Below are 17,318 nucleotides of genomic sequence, written 5' to 3'. Positions count from 1 at the left end.
TAGGTTTTTTCAAGTGATGTGGATTTCATATAAAGTTGAATCAAAATTTGTTCCATTAACCGATATACGCTAAAACAATGTAATTTTTTGTGGTATTTTGTTTCACATGGTTATTTTTTCATGTTCAATGTCGTAGAAAATCTCTGCCAAATCGTTTCTAGTGCTCATTTGCGATTGATGGTCACCTGATGTGCTTCTTTTTTGAAGGCGGTTAAACCATTTTTTGTGGTTTTCTGGTCAAGTTGGCTGAAAGATAGCGAAATATGCACACTAGCTTCGGTTGTTGCGTTGTCACTAATTACTATATTTCTAAAGTCACATTGCTTAAATTGCTCTTTGGCGATTAGTGAAATTAATTTTTAGTGATCTCAAGAGCGCAATTTTGTTCGACTTTTTTGAAACCTCCTGAAACGGCTGGAAGTTTCGTTTTATTCGTCACTGCAATGGATCCAATTTGAAGCTGCAGAGAATAAAGTGAGCAGCGAATTCGTGCTACAGAAAAATTGTTATTTTGGATGGAGTTGTTTGATTCTGCTGGTTTTTTTATGTAGCGTTAATGGGGGAATTATTAGCGGTTGAGTAACAATGTGGTTGTAGACTAGTTGAAAAGATTGCTTTCTGCTAACCTGGAAGTCAATAGTTCTCACCCCTATCAGGTCCGAGTTTTTACACCCAAAAAATTTTTAAGCTACACCCCGAAATTAAATTGCTCCCAGCCTGTCGTTCGAGGCGAGATCAGTGGACGAGTTGCGCGTATGCTTTGGCGATTAAATTATCTCTAGACATTGCGGTGAACTTTAAAAGTTTTAAAAAGAAAAACTAAAGTAAAGAAATATCTTAGGTTACTCTCGAACAATGTGCGTCTTTCTTATGCAAAATCAAGCGACAATAATTGTGCGTCTTTATGCAAAATTGCCGCTAAATCGTTTAGTTTATAGCTTCTTTTTCTTAAATATTTGTTGAATTATTGCGAGTTTTTCACACTTTAGTTCTTAATTTTGGACTGGTTTAAGTTGCTCTAGTTCTGAAATAAAGTTCGTTTTTTAAAGTGGTTGTGAGCGTAAGGAAAGCAAAGCCTATGTAGCTAAGTGGCTAAGATGCCAGGGTGCCAACATGAAGGTCAGGGTTCGAACCCTTTTGGGGAGTTTTTTCGCACCAAGAAAACATTTGTAATCTACGCCCCCTCTAAACTAAATTGCCCCCGTCGGTCTTTCGGGAGGAATTCATCTGAGGTTAGTCGGTTTATACAACACGATTCTTGGTTTTAAGGCGATTTAACTGCAAGTATTTAGTCAATAATTTGATAACCAAGTCGACTAATAACTTCGTATTTTTGTAAGATTTTTTTTCTAGCGACATTTTGAACTGAATTAGAGTTGTCTTTTCTAGGTTTTTTCGAGTGATATGGATTTCATATAAAGTTGAATCAAAATTTGTTCCATTAACCGATATACGCTAAAACAATGTGATTTTTTGTGGTATTTTGTTTCACATGGTTATTTTTTCATGTTCAATGTCGTAGAAAATCTCTGCCAAATCGTTTCTAGTGCTCATTTGCGATTGATGGTCACCTGATGTGCTTCTTTTTTGAAGGCGGTTAAACCATTTTTTGTGGTTTTCTGGTCAAGTTGGCTGAAAGATAGCGAAATATGCACACTAGCTTCGGTTGTTGCGTTGTCACTAATTACTATATTTCTAAAGTCACAATGCTTAAATTGCTCTTTGGCGATTAGTGAAATTAATTTTTAGTGATCTCAAGAGCGCAGTTTTGTTCGACTTTTTTGAAACCTCCTGAAACGGCTGGAAGTTTCGTTTTATTCGTCACTGCAATGGATCCAATTTGAAGCTGCAGAGAATAAAGTGAGCAGCGAATTCGTGCTACAGAAAAATTGTTATTTTGGATGGAGTTGTTTGATTCTGCTGGTTTTTTATGTAGCGTTAATGGGGGAATGGCGTTTTGTTTGATTTCGGCATATTTAGTTTGGCAAAAAATTCATAAAATTTGTATTAATAACAACGGAGTTTGTTGCAATTATTTTATTCCTGTTGGTCTTTGTGCGATTTTCCATACCAACGGTTTTTCGTCTGACAAACAAACTTTGCGATTTTTACCTTGGGATTTGGGAGAAACTGGTTAAGCCGGAGGGCATTAGGAGTCTTTGCTATGTAATTCTACAGAAGCCTTACTAGTCTCTAAGTATGCGTTACACCTAATCTGACATAGAGTCATGGTCTGAAGGGCAATTCTTAGGAATTTTGGATGACCCTCGCCTCCACTCCCTCCTCCCAGTCTCACCGATCTCAGATGTGTTGGGGTATACAGTGTAAAAAGGCATTTTATTTGGTATGATTCTCCTCCACTTTGCCCCCACCGCCGTTTTGTTGCCTAACTTCAGAAATCAGCTTTTTAAATCCTAACACGTGCCTCTGCATAGGACTGCTTTTTTTCTTCGAATTGTGCACAAAAAACGAGAATCCTTGATTAGCTGTTGCTGCACTTTCTATAGATTCATTTTCATTATTTGCTAACAATTAAAATGTATATTTTCAGTTTGAAAATGTTGAGGACCTGCTGAGGAGGGATAGCCTTGATGGAGAAAGTGTTGTGATGGAGTTGATGTGTGTTTGTATGTGTTGATACTAAGGGCATCGTTGAGAACAGCCTCCTGTAGTCTTCATTGCCTTGTTCTCGTTGCCTCTGATGCTGTGTGTTTCTTTATTGTGAATCTTGCTAATGTACAGTTGCTGCTCCTCTTCTGTCTTCATTTCTGGCTGTTGTTGAGTATCATGGTAAGCTGATAGCACTATTCATAATCTTACGCGTGTTCCTTGTGTTATTTCATGTACTGATTGTAAAACGACTTAAATACTCAATATTTGACGATGGAATCTGCTGATTTCGTTCAGCTGTGGGAAGATCGTTCACGAATTTGAAATGCCGTTTTTAAGATGGTGCGATGCTTTACAAAGGTTAAAACGTTTAGACAATAGTAATTAAGTCGATGGAGATAATTATTGCTACCAATTAGACAAAATTTTCAATAGAAATGACCTACAAACGGCGAAGAACACAAAATGCCGAAACATTTTTTTTGGGGGGGGGATCTAGTTAGCCAATTTTTGAACAAAACAGCTGATTAATTTACTTCTGAATACTTAATTTTGATATAGCTGACGCAAACTGTTTTGTCACTTGCTGTAAAATTTTGGGTTTACAAATAGCCACTACACTTATCTGTTACAAGCAGTTTCTCATCTGGTTGGTCTCGAACGAACTGTTAAGCGGTTATTGTAGTGTCACGCGTTAAATTGCTCTTGAGCGAAGTTCATAGCAATTATTGTATACGTGTGTCTTTTTTATGCAAAATTTTCGCTTGACAGTTTTGACTTTTCGAGTGACTTTTACGCCCTTGATTTTTTGCGTTTCGCGTGATCTAAAATTCTCTCTCAATCACAATTTCAAGCAGCTGAACTCAATTGGCGGCAATTTAATACTAAAAGACAAATGAATAGTGCGCCGAAACTGGTGTCATTTTTTACTTTAAATCTTAATAGTGGTATATGTTAAACTCTAATGTGGTTATTTGAAGCCCACTTTTGACCTTGGTCCCTAAACTAGTCCCATTTAGGCTCCCCCTCCCTCCCCCCGACTGAAGCAGGCTGCAATTGATCAGATCTCCCACTAGTCGTTCGAGAGCAATTCTTCTGACGATTAGTCGGTTATGTTTTTTTATGTAAAGTAATATTTAAATTTTTGACAATTTGTTCAAGAATATTGTTCGCTCATGAGAGCTTTGACTTGTCAAAATGAAAAACAGGATAAACTAGTAACTCCCTGTGTAGCTTTTTTTAGCTGTCCCTTCTGCTCTTATCCAGTGCGTTTTTGCTCACTGAACAATGAAGCTGATCTGTTGAACCAGAAGAAAAACTAATTCGTAGTTTATTAATTGATTGGCTGCTGAGCAGTAAAGGACTAAAATTTAATTTTTTTGCATCAGATTGATAACGAGAATTCTGTGAAAAAATTTTTTGCCTCAAAAAATGAACCAATTCCGGAAACACCGCTAAGTCATCAAATCTTTTGTCAGCTGGACACTAAATTTTTTATTATACGGTCCTTTATTTTGTTAAAAATGAATATCAATTATTTGACTTTTTAACATTGTTTTGCTGTTTCGAATTTTTGTTTAATTTGTGGCTCCTCTTAAACTAAATCAGTAGTTATGTAATTGTCGCGTGCAGTCCTTGCATTCAATTTTGCAACTTGAAAATATTGAAAAATGCAGAAATTTATCTCAAAAAGTTTTCTTAAAAATGAATATTTTAATCTTACAATAGATTGAAAAGAAATGAATTTGGTCGAATCATTTGCCATTTCTCCATAGCTTTTAAACTGACCCAATGCGATCTTGGCTCAAATTGACGAAGTGTCAAAGTAATGAAATGAAGTTGATAAAACAGAAGAGGGAAAAAGTAAACTAATCTAAAATGAAACGTTTCCGAATATTCGCACTCTTATTACAGTTGAGAAATTTATAACTTGCGGTCGGTTATAAATTTTTGACAAACCGGAAAGGTTTGACTTGTATGCTGGTACTTTCAATTTTTAAGGGTTTTAAGATCGAAATGTTTAATGCAAATTGTGAAAAAGTATAAAATGTTTGATTTTCTTACAATGAAGCCTTAGTCGTAAGCATTCTTAAAATTGAAGGCTTTCCTCACAGTGATTGGTGATTTAACAGATCTATATAATTGTTTATCTCGTTTATCAACAATAGAGACTTCTCAAGCCCTCTTGTCACAAAATTTTGCAATGTTACCTAAGATGTGCTGATTTAGCTCTAATTTATCCAAGTTTTTGAAATCTAAATTTTTGGCTGTTTTTAGAATCAGCAAAAATTCGCAAAGTTGCAATACCTAACTCTAAAAAATTGGAAAGTTTTACGCTCAACACATATCTTTTGACATGAAATATATCGATCTGCAAAGTGGGCTGAAAAATTATTTGTTGATTAATTGCTGCTGTAGCAAGCTGGTTTTTACAATTAAAGAAATTGAATTATTCGAATTATATTGGAGTGAAATTTTTCGAAGATCTTTTCATGAGTGATGAAGTAAAATTTGATTATCGATTTTGGTCACGCCGAAACAGGAATTGGAGAGAACATCAAGTGATTCACTCTAGTTTTCAAGTTTTTCACTCGAGTCAGAAAACCAGTATGAACAAATATTCGCTTTCTTGATTGTGATTTTTTTGTTCGAGTGGAAATTTGACTTCTTTTTAATTGCTCTTGAACGTAGTTCATAGCAATTATTGTAAACGTGTTTCTTTTTTATGCAAAATTTTCGCTTAACAATTTTGACTCTTCGAGTGACTTTTACGCCCTTGACTTTTTGCATTTCGCGTGATCTAAAATTCCCTCTCAATCACAATTTCAAGCAGCTGAACTCAATTGGCGATAATTTAATTCAAAAAGTCAAATGAAAAGTGCGCCGAAACTGGTGTCATTTTTACTTTAAATCTTAATAGCGGTATAAGTTAGCCTCTAATGTGGTTATTTGAAGCCCACTATTGAACTTCTTTGTCCCATCTAGGCTCCCCCTCACCCCCCCCCCCCCCCCCCCCCGACTGAAGCAGGCTGCATTTGATTAAAGCTCCCACTAGTCGTTCAATAGCAATTCTTCCGACGTTTAGTCGGTTATTTTTACTATTACATTACTTGAAATCTGCATTACGTCACGATTACTTCAAATCTGCTCGTTTCGAGTGTGACGTCATTTTTCACTCTAAAAGGAGCGAGTTTTGTTCATTCTTGTGATCAAGTTTTCGATCCCACATGACTTACCTGACTCTCAAAAATGACTTTGTTCACTATCAAAATTACTTTGCTCACTTCAGTTCTAGGAGATAAGGCCAACTGAGGGTGTGCCACTCTAATTAAAGGTTGTTGGAGAGCAGCTAATGGAAGCAACAATAAGTTTTTCCTAGTCAATATATAACATCTCAGCAATTAATAGCAAGAAAGTTCTCTTTATCGGTCTGTTTTTTAAAATCTTTTTGACACCGCAGATCTACGAGACTATTGCAGCTATTTGCTTACAATCTGTCTGCTATGTGTATATTGTCGCCCACTATATGGGATCTCGAAAATAATTCGGTCCTATTAATGCAATTACTGTTATTGTTGCTTTTCTTCCAACAATCAGCTTGAATGATGGAATCTGATCTCATGAATTGCCCTTTGTCCCTGAACTAACTGTGCCCTGACGAGGACACGTTGCTAGTTAAACAGAATGTTGACATTGAGTGTGTGTCGCTTTCATTGGTAATGTCAAACACATTATATAATAAGCGTCGTCAGCATGACATTGTACAAATTTTTGGCCCGTTATGTCACAGATTACTTGGACTATGTTTTGCAAGTGTTTGCAGCAGTGATTTGTACTTAAAAGCTATTCTGATTTTTAAATGTTAGATGTGAGGTTTTTGCCTAATTTGTCCAAAATTGACATTTTATATAGAAAAAGGGAAAATATTTAAAAATGACATATTTTTGTTAAAGATGAAAAGTAGACGCAATTTTGTTTTGATTAGAACCCAATCAGAAAAGAAAGAAAAACTCTGTGTTTATGTGTATGTGTGTTTAGGGTGCACATGCGTCTGCACTGGAAAAGGAGATTGGCCCTGAGCACTTTCCCCCCAATGAGAACTACTTTGGCCTCATCAACTATGGCAATACCTGTTACTGCAACGCAGTTCTCCAAGCACTCTACTTCTGTCGCCCATTCCGAGAACAGGCTAGTCCACCCCCCCCCCCCACCTCCCCCCACTTATGCACCTCTCGCAATTGAGCGGAATTTAGGTGATCTGAGTTGTAGATTTTTATGATACATAGTTCTGTGCGGAAGCTACTAGTTTTGTAGTCAAAACTCATGCAACCATGAAATGAGAAAACAAACTCTAATTCTAAGTTGTTTACCTTTATAAATAGCCAACTGTTCTTTCAGACATCTAAGCTATTGGCCGAAATTAGAAAACTGTCAGAGAATTCGCGTTAAGGACATATATTGCTCAAATTTAAGGATTCTGTGTTACAGGTGCTGAGTTATCGCCCTATCAGTACTAAAAAACACAAAGTGACCTCTGGACACCTCAAGAGCAACTACAGTACTCCCAATGGTCTCTCCGCTCCTATCATTAATGTCAATGGACCCACGGCGGGTCCCAATGTATTAGGTGGAGGGGTTGGCGGAGGAGGAGGAGGGGCAACCAATACAACCCATTTTGGCAATGAAAATCTTCTTACATGTTTGAATGACTTGTACATGAATATAGCTAATCAGAAGAAGAGAACAGGGAGCTTACATCCGAAGAAGTTTGTGGCCAGGCTACGCAAAGACAACGGTTAGTTACGTTGACCCGTAAATTATGTATTTCTAATGAGAAATTTTCCTCTGTTGGTTCCGTACGTGCGTTTGCGGTGGTCAGCCTAGTTCTGCACATGAAAGGATTCAGCGATATATGAAGCAAGTCGCGAACAACAGCCTCTCAAACTGTCCAAGAAAATTTTGTTTGCTAAGAAGCTAATTCTTTGATTAAGGTAGACTAATATAGTTGAGATTTAACAATTGCTCTCGTAGAGAAGCAATTATTGTAAACGTGTGTCTTTTTTATGCAAAATTTTTGCTTGACAATTTTGACTTTTCGAGTGACTTTTACGCCCTTGACTTTTTGCGTTTCGCTTGATCTAAAATTCTCTCTCAATTACAATTTCAAGCAGCTGAACTCAATTGGCGGCAATTTAATACTAAAAGCCAAATGAAAAGTGCGCCGAAACTGGTGCCATTTTTCCTTTTAAATCTTAATAGTGGTATATGTTAACCTCTAATGTGGTTATTTGAAGCCCACTATTAAACTTCTTAGTCCCATTTATCCCCCCCCCCCCCCCCGTCTGAAGCAGGCTGCAATTGATTAGAGCTCCCACTTGTCGTTCGAGAGCAATTCTTCCGACGTTTAGTCGGTTATGTTTGTTAGTGGGATTTACTGGCGGTTGCAGTTTCATAAGGATACAAAGAAAATGAGAACATTTTAAGCTCTAAGTGAAATATTCTAAGTGAAACTTGTATAGTTTGACGTTTTGACCATCTAACGAGAACCTTTTTGCATCTAATTGTACGAGCAAATTGAAAATCTTATATCTGATGTCGCTGAGCTGTTTGAAGCATCGTGTCCGAAAATTTATCGTACGTGACATTATTAGTGATTGCTTTAGTTGACTTAATACCTGCTATGGTTATGTTGTTTCAGAGTCTTTCGACAATTACCTTCAGCAAGATGCACACGAGTTCCTCAATTTCCTTCTCAACACAATAGCTGATATTCTCAAAAGTAAGCATCCATTTCTTCTGTACCATGAGGGGGTATCCTTGGCACAAAGTGTTCCTTAGATAATGAGAACTGTAGATATTATTTCGGCGATAAAGTTCTTCTAACCCGTTGATTCAGAAATTATCAATAGCTAAGAAATCAAAATGATATTCGATATGAGTGTCTAATTAATGAACTAAACTAACCATGTTAATTGGTTTTTTGATTTTGTTATTGGACTAGGCTGAAATTAAACAAGAATTCTAAGTTTATTCTAAACTATATTGTTACATTATTGAAAGCATTAGGTTACTATTGTGCATTTCAGGCCAAAAGCTGCGCGAAGAGCAGTTATTAGAAGAATCAGCAATGGCCAATAGTGGGAGTAATTCTAGCAGCAACAAAATGGGCAGCAATCATCACCCAAACGGCTCCTCTACTCTGCCCAGTAGCAAAAAGAACAATGCCAAACTCACAATAGCACCTCCAATTACCAACACAACTATAGGAATAGGGAAGTCTAATGCGGCCTCCACTACACAGTTACTTAGTACTACAGATGCCCCTAGCTTAAGTAATGCAAATAACAGTAGTAGTTTGTCCAATCCCAATCTGCCATGGATATCTGCGGCAGGTGGGGCTGGATCGTCTCCTGGTGCCACTAGCACACAAGATTCAGATGCATCCCTACCCAAACCAGAACCAACCACGTGGATACACGATATATTCCAGGTTAATATCAACAATACTCATTACGCTGAACCACACGATTTAAGGTGGCAATGTATAAACTTGCTCTCGAACTATTTTTGAAGCAATTATTGTAAACGTGTGTCTTTGTTTTATGCAAAATTTTCACTTTTAGAACATTTTTTCTTTTTCCTAGAGTGACTTCTTCACACTTGACTTGATATTTGCGCTCTTATTCAGAAATTAAGTCTGTTGCTAAAACAATAGCGATTTTATGATAAACTATAGCCAAGTGACATACGCCTGATAGCCAAGTGAGTAGAGTTTTGGTCTGTTAAACAAGAGGTTGGGGGTGCGAACCCCTCCTCGTATTTTTTGCGACCCTAAAATTATTTAGGCTGCATCCCCCTCTCAATTAATTGTCTGTCGTTCGAGAGCATTTTGTCCCGCGTTCGAAGGTCTGTTTTGTGATCTAAATTGCTCTCTCAATCAGTTTTAAACAGATGATATCAAATTGACGACAGCTTAGTACTAAAAATTAAATGAAAAGTGCTCGTACGTTGGTTTTGCACCGCTAATTTAAAAGGAGCAATTGGGCGTTTCTTTTGATGTCGCTCTTTCACTGATTATATGTGTGTGACGTCATTTCACGAATTGATTATTGTGTTACATGTTTTGAACCCTATTTTGTAGCGGTCGAAATAAACACTTGCTACCAGTAGTGCTGTTTCATTGTAGAGCTTATTGTTGTGCATGTATTGTAGGGTGTTTTAACGAGTGAGACAGTGTGCCTGACGTGTGAGACAGTGCGGAGGAAGGACGAGAACTTCTTGGACCTCTCTCTAGATATAGTTGAGAACAATTGCAGCATAACTCACTGTCTCCGCAACTTCTCACACACCGAGACACTCAACTCAGACCACAAGTTCTTCTGTGAGACCTGCTGCTCTAAACAGGAGGCCAGCAAGCGCATGATGATCAAAAAGTTACCACAGGTACCCACAGCTCTTTTTTTTCTCAGAGACATTCAAACATTAATAAAACTCTGAATATGTCTTTGAAAAATAAATAATATTAACTAACCTTTCAGCGCAGCGTATTTTTCAATTTTATGCCGATGTTATTTCTGAACCAGTCATAGACGCTTATGGCTCAATTGATTATTGATGTAGCCAAAATATATTTAACTGGCTAAAAAAAGCATCTTGGTGGTCTTTTACGTCACGTTTCTCGCCGTTTTCTTGTCAAGTGATTTCCCCACCCCTTAGTTTTGCATTATCTAAATGTTCTCGTTCAATTTAAGCAGCTGAACTCCATTGACAGCAATAAATCTATCAGTTTAATGCAAAGAGTCAAATTGAAAGTTCCTCGAAATACACTTATTGACAAAAACCAACGCTTAAATTCCATATATAAACGTTTAATTGCCTGTTTTTTACGAGCTTTCTTCAGTAAAATGCGGATTTCCGTTCGTTTGATTTTCATTTGAGTCGACTAAAAATGATTTTGAAGGCTTCTAGAAAATTACAAGAGTTGTCACATAGAAAAGCATAAATTTGTCGGTTTTCCTTAAACAGCCAGATTCTTAATCAAAATGTAACAACTCAGAAATTAATTAGAAGAGAAATTTCTCCTTTTCGTTCTGTTTTTTTTAATCTTTTTGAGGCAACAGATCTACTAAGCTATTTTGGCTATTTTACTGGCAATCTTCCAGCTACGTTTAAAACGTATGTTGCAACTTTTTGCGCTCGGCAATTTCAATGAACCATTGTCTAGTTTAGAATTTTTGTTTGCAAAGATAGATCGAAATCTCTAGTTTGCTCATATTTGTAACACCACTGTGCAAGAATGGTATCAAACAAGACTCAAGTGCCTCACAACTATTTAAAAAAATGTGATTTGTCGGTGTAGTTCAGTTAAGGTGGTTTTCTTCAATGACACTTACATTTCCTCCGATTTTTGTTCTGCGTCTCAGAAAGTTCTGTGTCTAAATAAATTTGTATACTTTTGGGATTCCTTCGGCAATTTGACTGAAACCCCGGGCGACTTAATATAAAAAAACGCCCTTGCAAAAAAGCACTTCAGAAAACTTAGTCCTCTTTATTACAGGTTTAATTAAGGCTACCTGTCTCGTTTCAGTTCATTATTAATCATATGACATTGAAAAGCAACGGGGTCTAAAAGATACTAAGTGAACGCGCCGATTAAATTCTTCAATTTGCTAGTATTAGAAATTATAAATTAAAGATTATAGACGCTAAAGACGTTTATGTTTATAAGATGTTTCGAACAAATTATCCTTGCAATTAAACAGGTTCTGGCGATCCACCTGAAGCGTTTCAAGTTCCAGGAGAGTTTGGGGAGGTACACGAAGCTGGCCTATCGTGTCGTCTATCCCATGCAACTGCGCATATTTAACACAGTTAGTACTACGTCCGTTTACACGAGATTGTTTTAATTTTCGAATCGCAACAAGGAGGCTTGGTAATGTGCGTTGGCACATAATGTTCTTACCCCGCTAATCTATATTTTTGATTTAATTGTCTTACAAAAGAGGAAGAGATACAAAAGTTTCAAAAATTTTAATATATCTGAAAAATAATTGGTGTAGAAATAAAAATCAAACATGCTTTAAACTCAAAACATTTAACTGATTAAACAATGCCGTTTAGAGGGCCGATGAAATATGCCATTAGCAAGACTGCGACTCAACTCAAACAAAAAAAACCAAACATTAATGACGACAAACACTCAAATTATATTTAAAAAAACTTAATAGAGTCAAATTAGCATCACATAGAAACTAAATTGAACAAACTGACTTGTTATTTACTCGAGAAGATATGAGACCTGTTCTTAATGAGACTAGGCAACAAGTAGACAAAAAGAACAAAAAGGTAAAAGTTAAGAATAATACGATTATTTTCTTGAAAAACGAAATATCTTAGTCATAGAAACAATTAGCTTTCAACTGAAATCATCAAATAGGTTAATTTATAAGTCCAGAAGACGACAGTGAGACCTGCTTTTATCCAGATTGTTTCTTAAGACTAAAAAAGAACCACAAATACTGAAAACAATGAAAAGATCAATAAAAATTTCGTAGAAGTCAGTAACCAAGCCATCAAAATCCTAAGCTATTAACTAAACTAGAACTATATACATTTATATATATATATATATATATATATATATATATATATATATATATATAATATATATATATATATATATATTGTGTGTGTGTGTGTGGGTGTGTGTGTGTGTGTGTGTGTATGTATGTATGTATGTATGTATAAAATTGCCTGCGCTTAACGCCATTGGGTCTTGTATTTAGTTTGCTACTATAACATGACATTAAACACGACACCACAAATTAAGCTCAAACTTGGGCAAAAATTCCTAAACTTTCTTGAAAGCTCGTAGAGTCAAAGCTAGGAAACTATTATTTTAAGCCTGAAACTGCTGTTTAAAAGTTCTTAAAATTTCAGCTCATCAAAAAATTGAAACCGGCTATTGATGAACCCAAGCAACAAGTTAACAGAAAAAAAAGCAAAAAATGAAAAAGCCGGAAACGTTCAAAAAACAATGTTATTGTTCAAAACAAATAATTTCATATTAATGAGAACAATTAGCTATGGACTGAAGCACTTGAATAGGTTCATTTGTACCTCTATAGGAAGCTGGAGACCTGTCGTTATCCCGAATATATAATAGGACTGCAAAACATACGACAAATACAGGCGAAAGTTAAAAAAATCAATTGAATTTCCAAGAAAACGGTGTCGAAGCCGTTAAAATTATAACCTATTCACTAAAAATCTTTGTGTTCAATTGGGCCTTCTTTCAACACTGCTGTGATATGTGTTCTGTCCTTACCGTATAAGTTTGACAAGACAATTGTACGAAAACAAAAAATGGACTAGTGTACTTTTCTGAAAACCATTAGTTATGAACCTGAACACTTAAATAGGTTCGTTTGTACCTCCATGTGAATAAATATTTGAGAAGACAATAAAGACAAATGTACAAAGACAATTGTATGAAATTAAAATATGAAGTCTTAGTGTCAAACCAGAAAAACATTTCCGAAAACAGAGGTTGTGACGGCTAAATTTCCATTCAGTAGAAAAAGATGCGACCGCTTTTGGAATTGAGATACAAGTTGACAGAAATAAGAATAAATTAAGAAAGTTGGAAACGTTCACAAAACATCGGTTTTTCTTAAAAACAAACAAGGAAAACATTAGCTATGGATGTAAAAACTTAAATAGGTTCATTTTTAACACAATAGGAGTTCTGAGACTTGTCATTATCATGAATATACCATACGACTACAAAAAGGGCGACAATTATTTGCAAACGTTGAAAATTCAATTAATTCTTGTTGTGGAACACCGTGTCGAATCCGTTTAAAACCTTAACCTATTCACTAAAAACCCTGGATATGTTCAATTGTGCCTTTTTTTAAAATCGCTGTTTTGATATGTGTTCTTTAATTATGGTAAAATCGTAACAGGAGAATACAGACAAATGTGCAAAAAAATTAACTCGACAAATTTACAAAAAAAATGAAATCTCTTAGTCTCAATCCAAAACCATTTCTGATGACATAAAACGCAGTGACGGCTAGATTTTAATTCAATAGACAGAATTGCGACCTCTGCTGGAATTGAGCTACAACTTGACAGAAATGATGTTCTTGTTAATAGCCGCGTCCTCAATTCTAGGTGGCTATTATAGCGCTCCTAATTTTTTTTACATTTCAAAGAATTTGAATTGTTTTGGTGCGCTGTGTTTTTTTTAAGATGTGTTCACACATTTTTCAATGACTTTGATCTTTCAAAACGGGATAATCAGGTAAAGCCCAGCGGGCATTAAGTTTCAGTAGAGGCCCAAAGTGGCCTTAGTAGTCCTTCAAGTGCATATAGTTTTGCAGCTGCTGGGATGGCCTTAATTTAAGGTTAAAAGGTCATTTTTAGGAGTTTTTCGGCTCAAAATGGTGCAAATTTTCATGTTTTTTGTGATTTTCCTGAGATTTTTGTTGAAAGGTTGAAATTAGGTTTGAAATTTTTAAAAGTTGTTGAAGGCCCTTTGCGAGACAAAATTGCTTGTTGTGAACATTTTATGAGCTATATGTCGTGGTACTACAAATACAAACACACAAAATGATACTATTTTTATGCAATTTTTTTCAGGTTTTTTGAAAATTTTTGTCATTTTTTGAGTTTTTCCCTAGGTGTCACGAAACCTGCTCTAGGGTTTGATAAAGAGTTTGATGATAGATTACTGCGCAGTTTCTAGTGCTAATGGATCGATTTTCAATTTTTTGACATCATGAATTTTAGCATTTTTGACAAAAGTTGCAATTTTTTCATGTTTTTTCACATATTTATTGTCATCATTCAAGTTGCTTGAGTCCCAGGGGCAAGAAAACCTCATTAGCGGTTGAATAATAAGTAACTGAAAAATTTTTAGTTGCTATGGAATAGGTTTCAACTTTTGAATATCACAAATTTTACCAATTTTTTTTTGAACAATTTCGCATTTTTTTCAGGTTTTTGAAAATTTTCATCATTTGTTCAGTTTTTCGAGTTTCAGGGACCAGGCAATCTCCTTTGAGGTTTGTTAATAGGGCACTGCATAGTTTCTAGTAACAATGGAATGCTTTTTAACTTTTTAATGTCTCGACTTTTAGCATTTTTTTGATAAGATCTGCAATTTTTTTAATGTTTCCTAAAGTTCTTGTCAGTTTTTGATATTCATCCATTCTCAAGTGCACGAAAACCTATTCCACGTTCTGATAAAAAGTTACTGCATGGTTTTTAGTTTCAATGAAATTGTTTTCAACAATTTAACGTTCCGACTTTTAGAATTTTTTTGATAGAATTTGCAATTTTTTCGAGTTTTTTTTAAAAATATTTGTATATTATTTATTTTTTCTTGCCTCAGTAGCCAGGTAACCGCATCCAGGGTTTGACAGTATGTTATTAAATAGTTGCTAGGGGGCAAATGATTGACTGTCAACATTTTGATAGAACGAATTTCTCTTTTTTGATTCTTTCTTGAATTTTTTCTAAAAGTTGTTGCGTATCGATCTATGAGCCAATGAGTTTTTTAGAGCTTGAAATTGGGTTACTGGATAGCCTCGAGAGACACAGAAAAGATTCTGAAGATATTTTTATTACGAATTTCAGCAAAATTTCCTTATAATTTGCAATTGATTTCTTTCTTAAATTTTTTGGTCATTTTCGAGTTAATCGATCTTCAAGGGCCAATGAATATTTTTCAGGTCTTGCATATATAATAATGGACCGATTTCAGGAATAAAAATTGGATTTGAACATAATTTTATAATAGGTGTTTTGAAAGGGAAAAATTTTTGCCTTAGGTTTAAAAGCTTCAAGAGTTTTAGCAATGAGTTTGTTTTTGTTTATTTTTGATTCTTTTAGTTTCTCAATTCTTTGATGATTTTTGTGTGCTGGCTGGCATTTTTAAATTAAGCTGCTGGTCAGGTAGAGTACGTCTGAGTTTTTCATTCAATTCTTTGAATTGTATTTCAGGACTTGTCCTGCTATGTTTTTTTACTTCGTCTAACAAATTTTTGTTTCGTCTTACCGTGACTTCTTGGAATTGATTTTTTCAATGACTTACCTCACTCAATAAAATGACTTCTGAGCTCATTTATGAAACTTTAAGTTTTGTTAACATCTACTTATTAAAGGTCAATAGTGTGCATCTAAGTAGTGCCAAACATATGCCCTAATTCTTGAATATTAGAGTCTTGAGTTTTTGATTTTGAATATTAATTTTGGGATCTTTTCCGTTTGTGCCCCCCCCCAAATATTGCACGTGCATCTGGGGGGTGCAAATAATGTGCGCCCACTAATCTGAGGGGGCACAAACGGAAAAGATCCTAATTTTGAAAAGCCCTATTAGGGCTTTCTCCTTAAAGAGCTTATGTGTCTCATAAAAATGACAGTCCGAAGCTAACCCAAAAAGTCTAGTGGTCTATTAAAGGACTGGTGGTCGATCTGTTTATTTTATTTCTATAGTTGTTTCAATTCATGTAACGCCACAAGCGTCTATCGCGGCTATTTTCCGGCAATCTGCAGGCTATGTTTATGCTTTGGCGGGCCTGCTAATTATTTTTAAAATGCTTCTATTTTCTGTAAAGGAAAAATACACACGATTTTGTTAACTTGGTTATCAAGTTTTTTGTGGAACTGGGGCTATACGACTCTTGTGTTAGATTTTGCATAAAAAGAAGAAGAATAGATACCATAATGACCGTCATAAGGCACCAAAACGTACATTTGGCGTTTTTGGGGCCAATTTGACCAAATCGTGAACAAATGGGAGAGTACCTCGTCACATTTGTCCACGATTTATGTCACTATTTTCCATGGTCTCCTAAATCTAGAAGTCTGGATTTGGTTAATAATGATCTATTATTCGCCTTACTGACACTTTTTCACGCTCGCTTTAAACTCTAATCTTAAAACGTATACCGTGAAAAAACCCCTTTTGCGGCGTACTGGTAATGAATCTAAATATGGACGGTGCTTGATTAGAGAACTGATTGTTTTCAGTCCGAGGAGTGTCCCAATCCAGACGTGCTTTATGAGCTGGTCGGAGTGGTCATCCACGCTGGCTCCACCCCCAACAGGGGCCACTACATCACAATGGTCAGATCCAGCTCCGTCATCAGCGGGGGACCAGAGCTGTGGCTCCTGTTCGATGATGACAACATCGAGAAGATAGATCCGGCTATCATGGAAGAATTCTTCGGCCAATCCTCCCCAGAAGGAGTTGCCAGTGCGCCTGGAAGTACGGCAAGCAAACCCTCAGAAACAGCGTACATTTTATTCTACCAGACCGTGGCAAACCCCAGCAATCAATTATAATGTAATCCGAATTAATCAAATTTATTCAATCTGTTTCACCGCTTACCAATCCCTGAAAAGATGTAGAGTTATAAGTGCAAATCTTTTTTATCTAAGTAGTAGTATAAAATGAAGATTTTGCATTGCAATATGTTAAATCATGACATTAAACTGTTCACATGGGACTAGGGTGAAGGTCAAACAGGTTAGAATGATCTCCTAAACTTGTAATATCTTCTCAGTCAGTAGTTTTAGACGCAATCAGTATTCTCTTCTTCTCTGAGGCCATCTGCAAATATCTTTCTACAACAAACAGCAAACAAACTTACCCCGAATTATGTTTTCTGCGTTAAAACTATTTTTATGACGTCAGA

General features: G+C 35.8%; 1 protein-coding gene across 2 annotated transcripts; it reads left to right on the top strand.

The window, feature by feature from the left end:
* The first annotated feature begins 2,539 nt into the window (after positions 1-2,539).
* On the top strand, positions 2,540-17,051 carry LOC142336445 (ubiquitin carboxyl-terminal hydrolase 46-like). Of its 2 annotated transcripts, none has more exons than XM_075385286.1 (8): positions 2,540-2,790; positions 6,649-6,798; positions 7,099-7,405; positions 8,309-8,389; positions 8,697-9,100; positions 9,823-10,053; positions 11,373-11,480; positions 16,651-17,050. In XM_075385286.1, exons 1-8 carry the CDS (start codon positions 2,788-2,790, stop codon positions 16,963-16,965), a joined length of 1,599 nt encoding a protein of 532 aa, XP_075241401.1. In that variant the 5' UTR covers positions 2,540-2,787; the 3' UTR covers positions 16,966-17,050. The 2 variants fall into 2 exon arrangements, with proteins under 2 accessions (XP_075241401.1, XP_075241400.1); XM_075385285.1 differs by lacking the exon at positions 2,540-2,790 and adding an exon at positions 6,349-6,423 and having other exon boundaries at positions 16,651-17,051.
* The last annotated feature ends 267 nt before the right edge of the window (positions 17,052-17,318 follow it).

Source organism: Convolutriloba macropyga, chromosome 3 (assembly GCF_964194025.1).
Source record: "Convolutriloba macropyga chromosome 3, txConMacr16.3, whole genome shotgun sequence".
NCBI lineage: Eukaryota > Metazoa > Xenacoelomorpha > Acoela > Convolutidae > Convolutriloba > Convolutriloba macropyga.
Note: the sequence above shows the minus strand (reverse complement) of the source record. Positions and strands in the feature narration are given on the sequence as shown.

Excerpts from the sequence above, each read along its gene's own strand:
- LOC142336445 (XM_075385285.1), top strand. The coding sequence starts at position 6,364 with ATGACATTGTACAAATTTTTGGCCCGTTATGTCACAGATTACTTGGAC. Across the intron at positions 8,390-8,696 it reads AATAGCTGATATTCTCAAAA|GCCAAAAGCTGCGCGAAGAG; the intron begins GTAAGCATCCAT and ends TGTGCATTTCAG. Across the intron at positions 9,101-9,822 it reads GGATACACGATATATTCCAG|GGTGTTTTAACGAGTGAGAC; the intron begins GTTAATATCAAC and ends CATGTATTGTAG.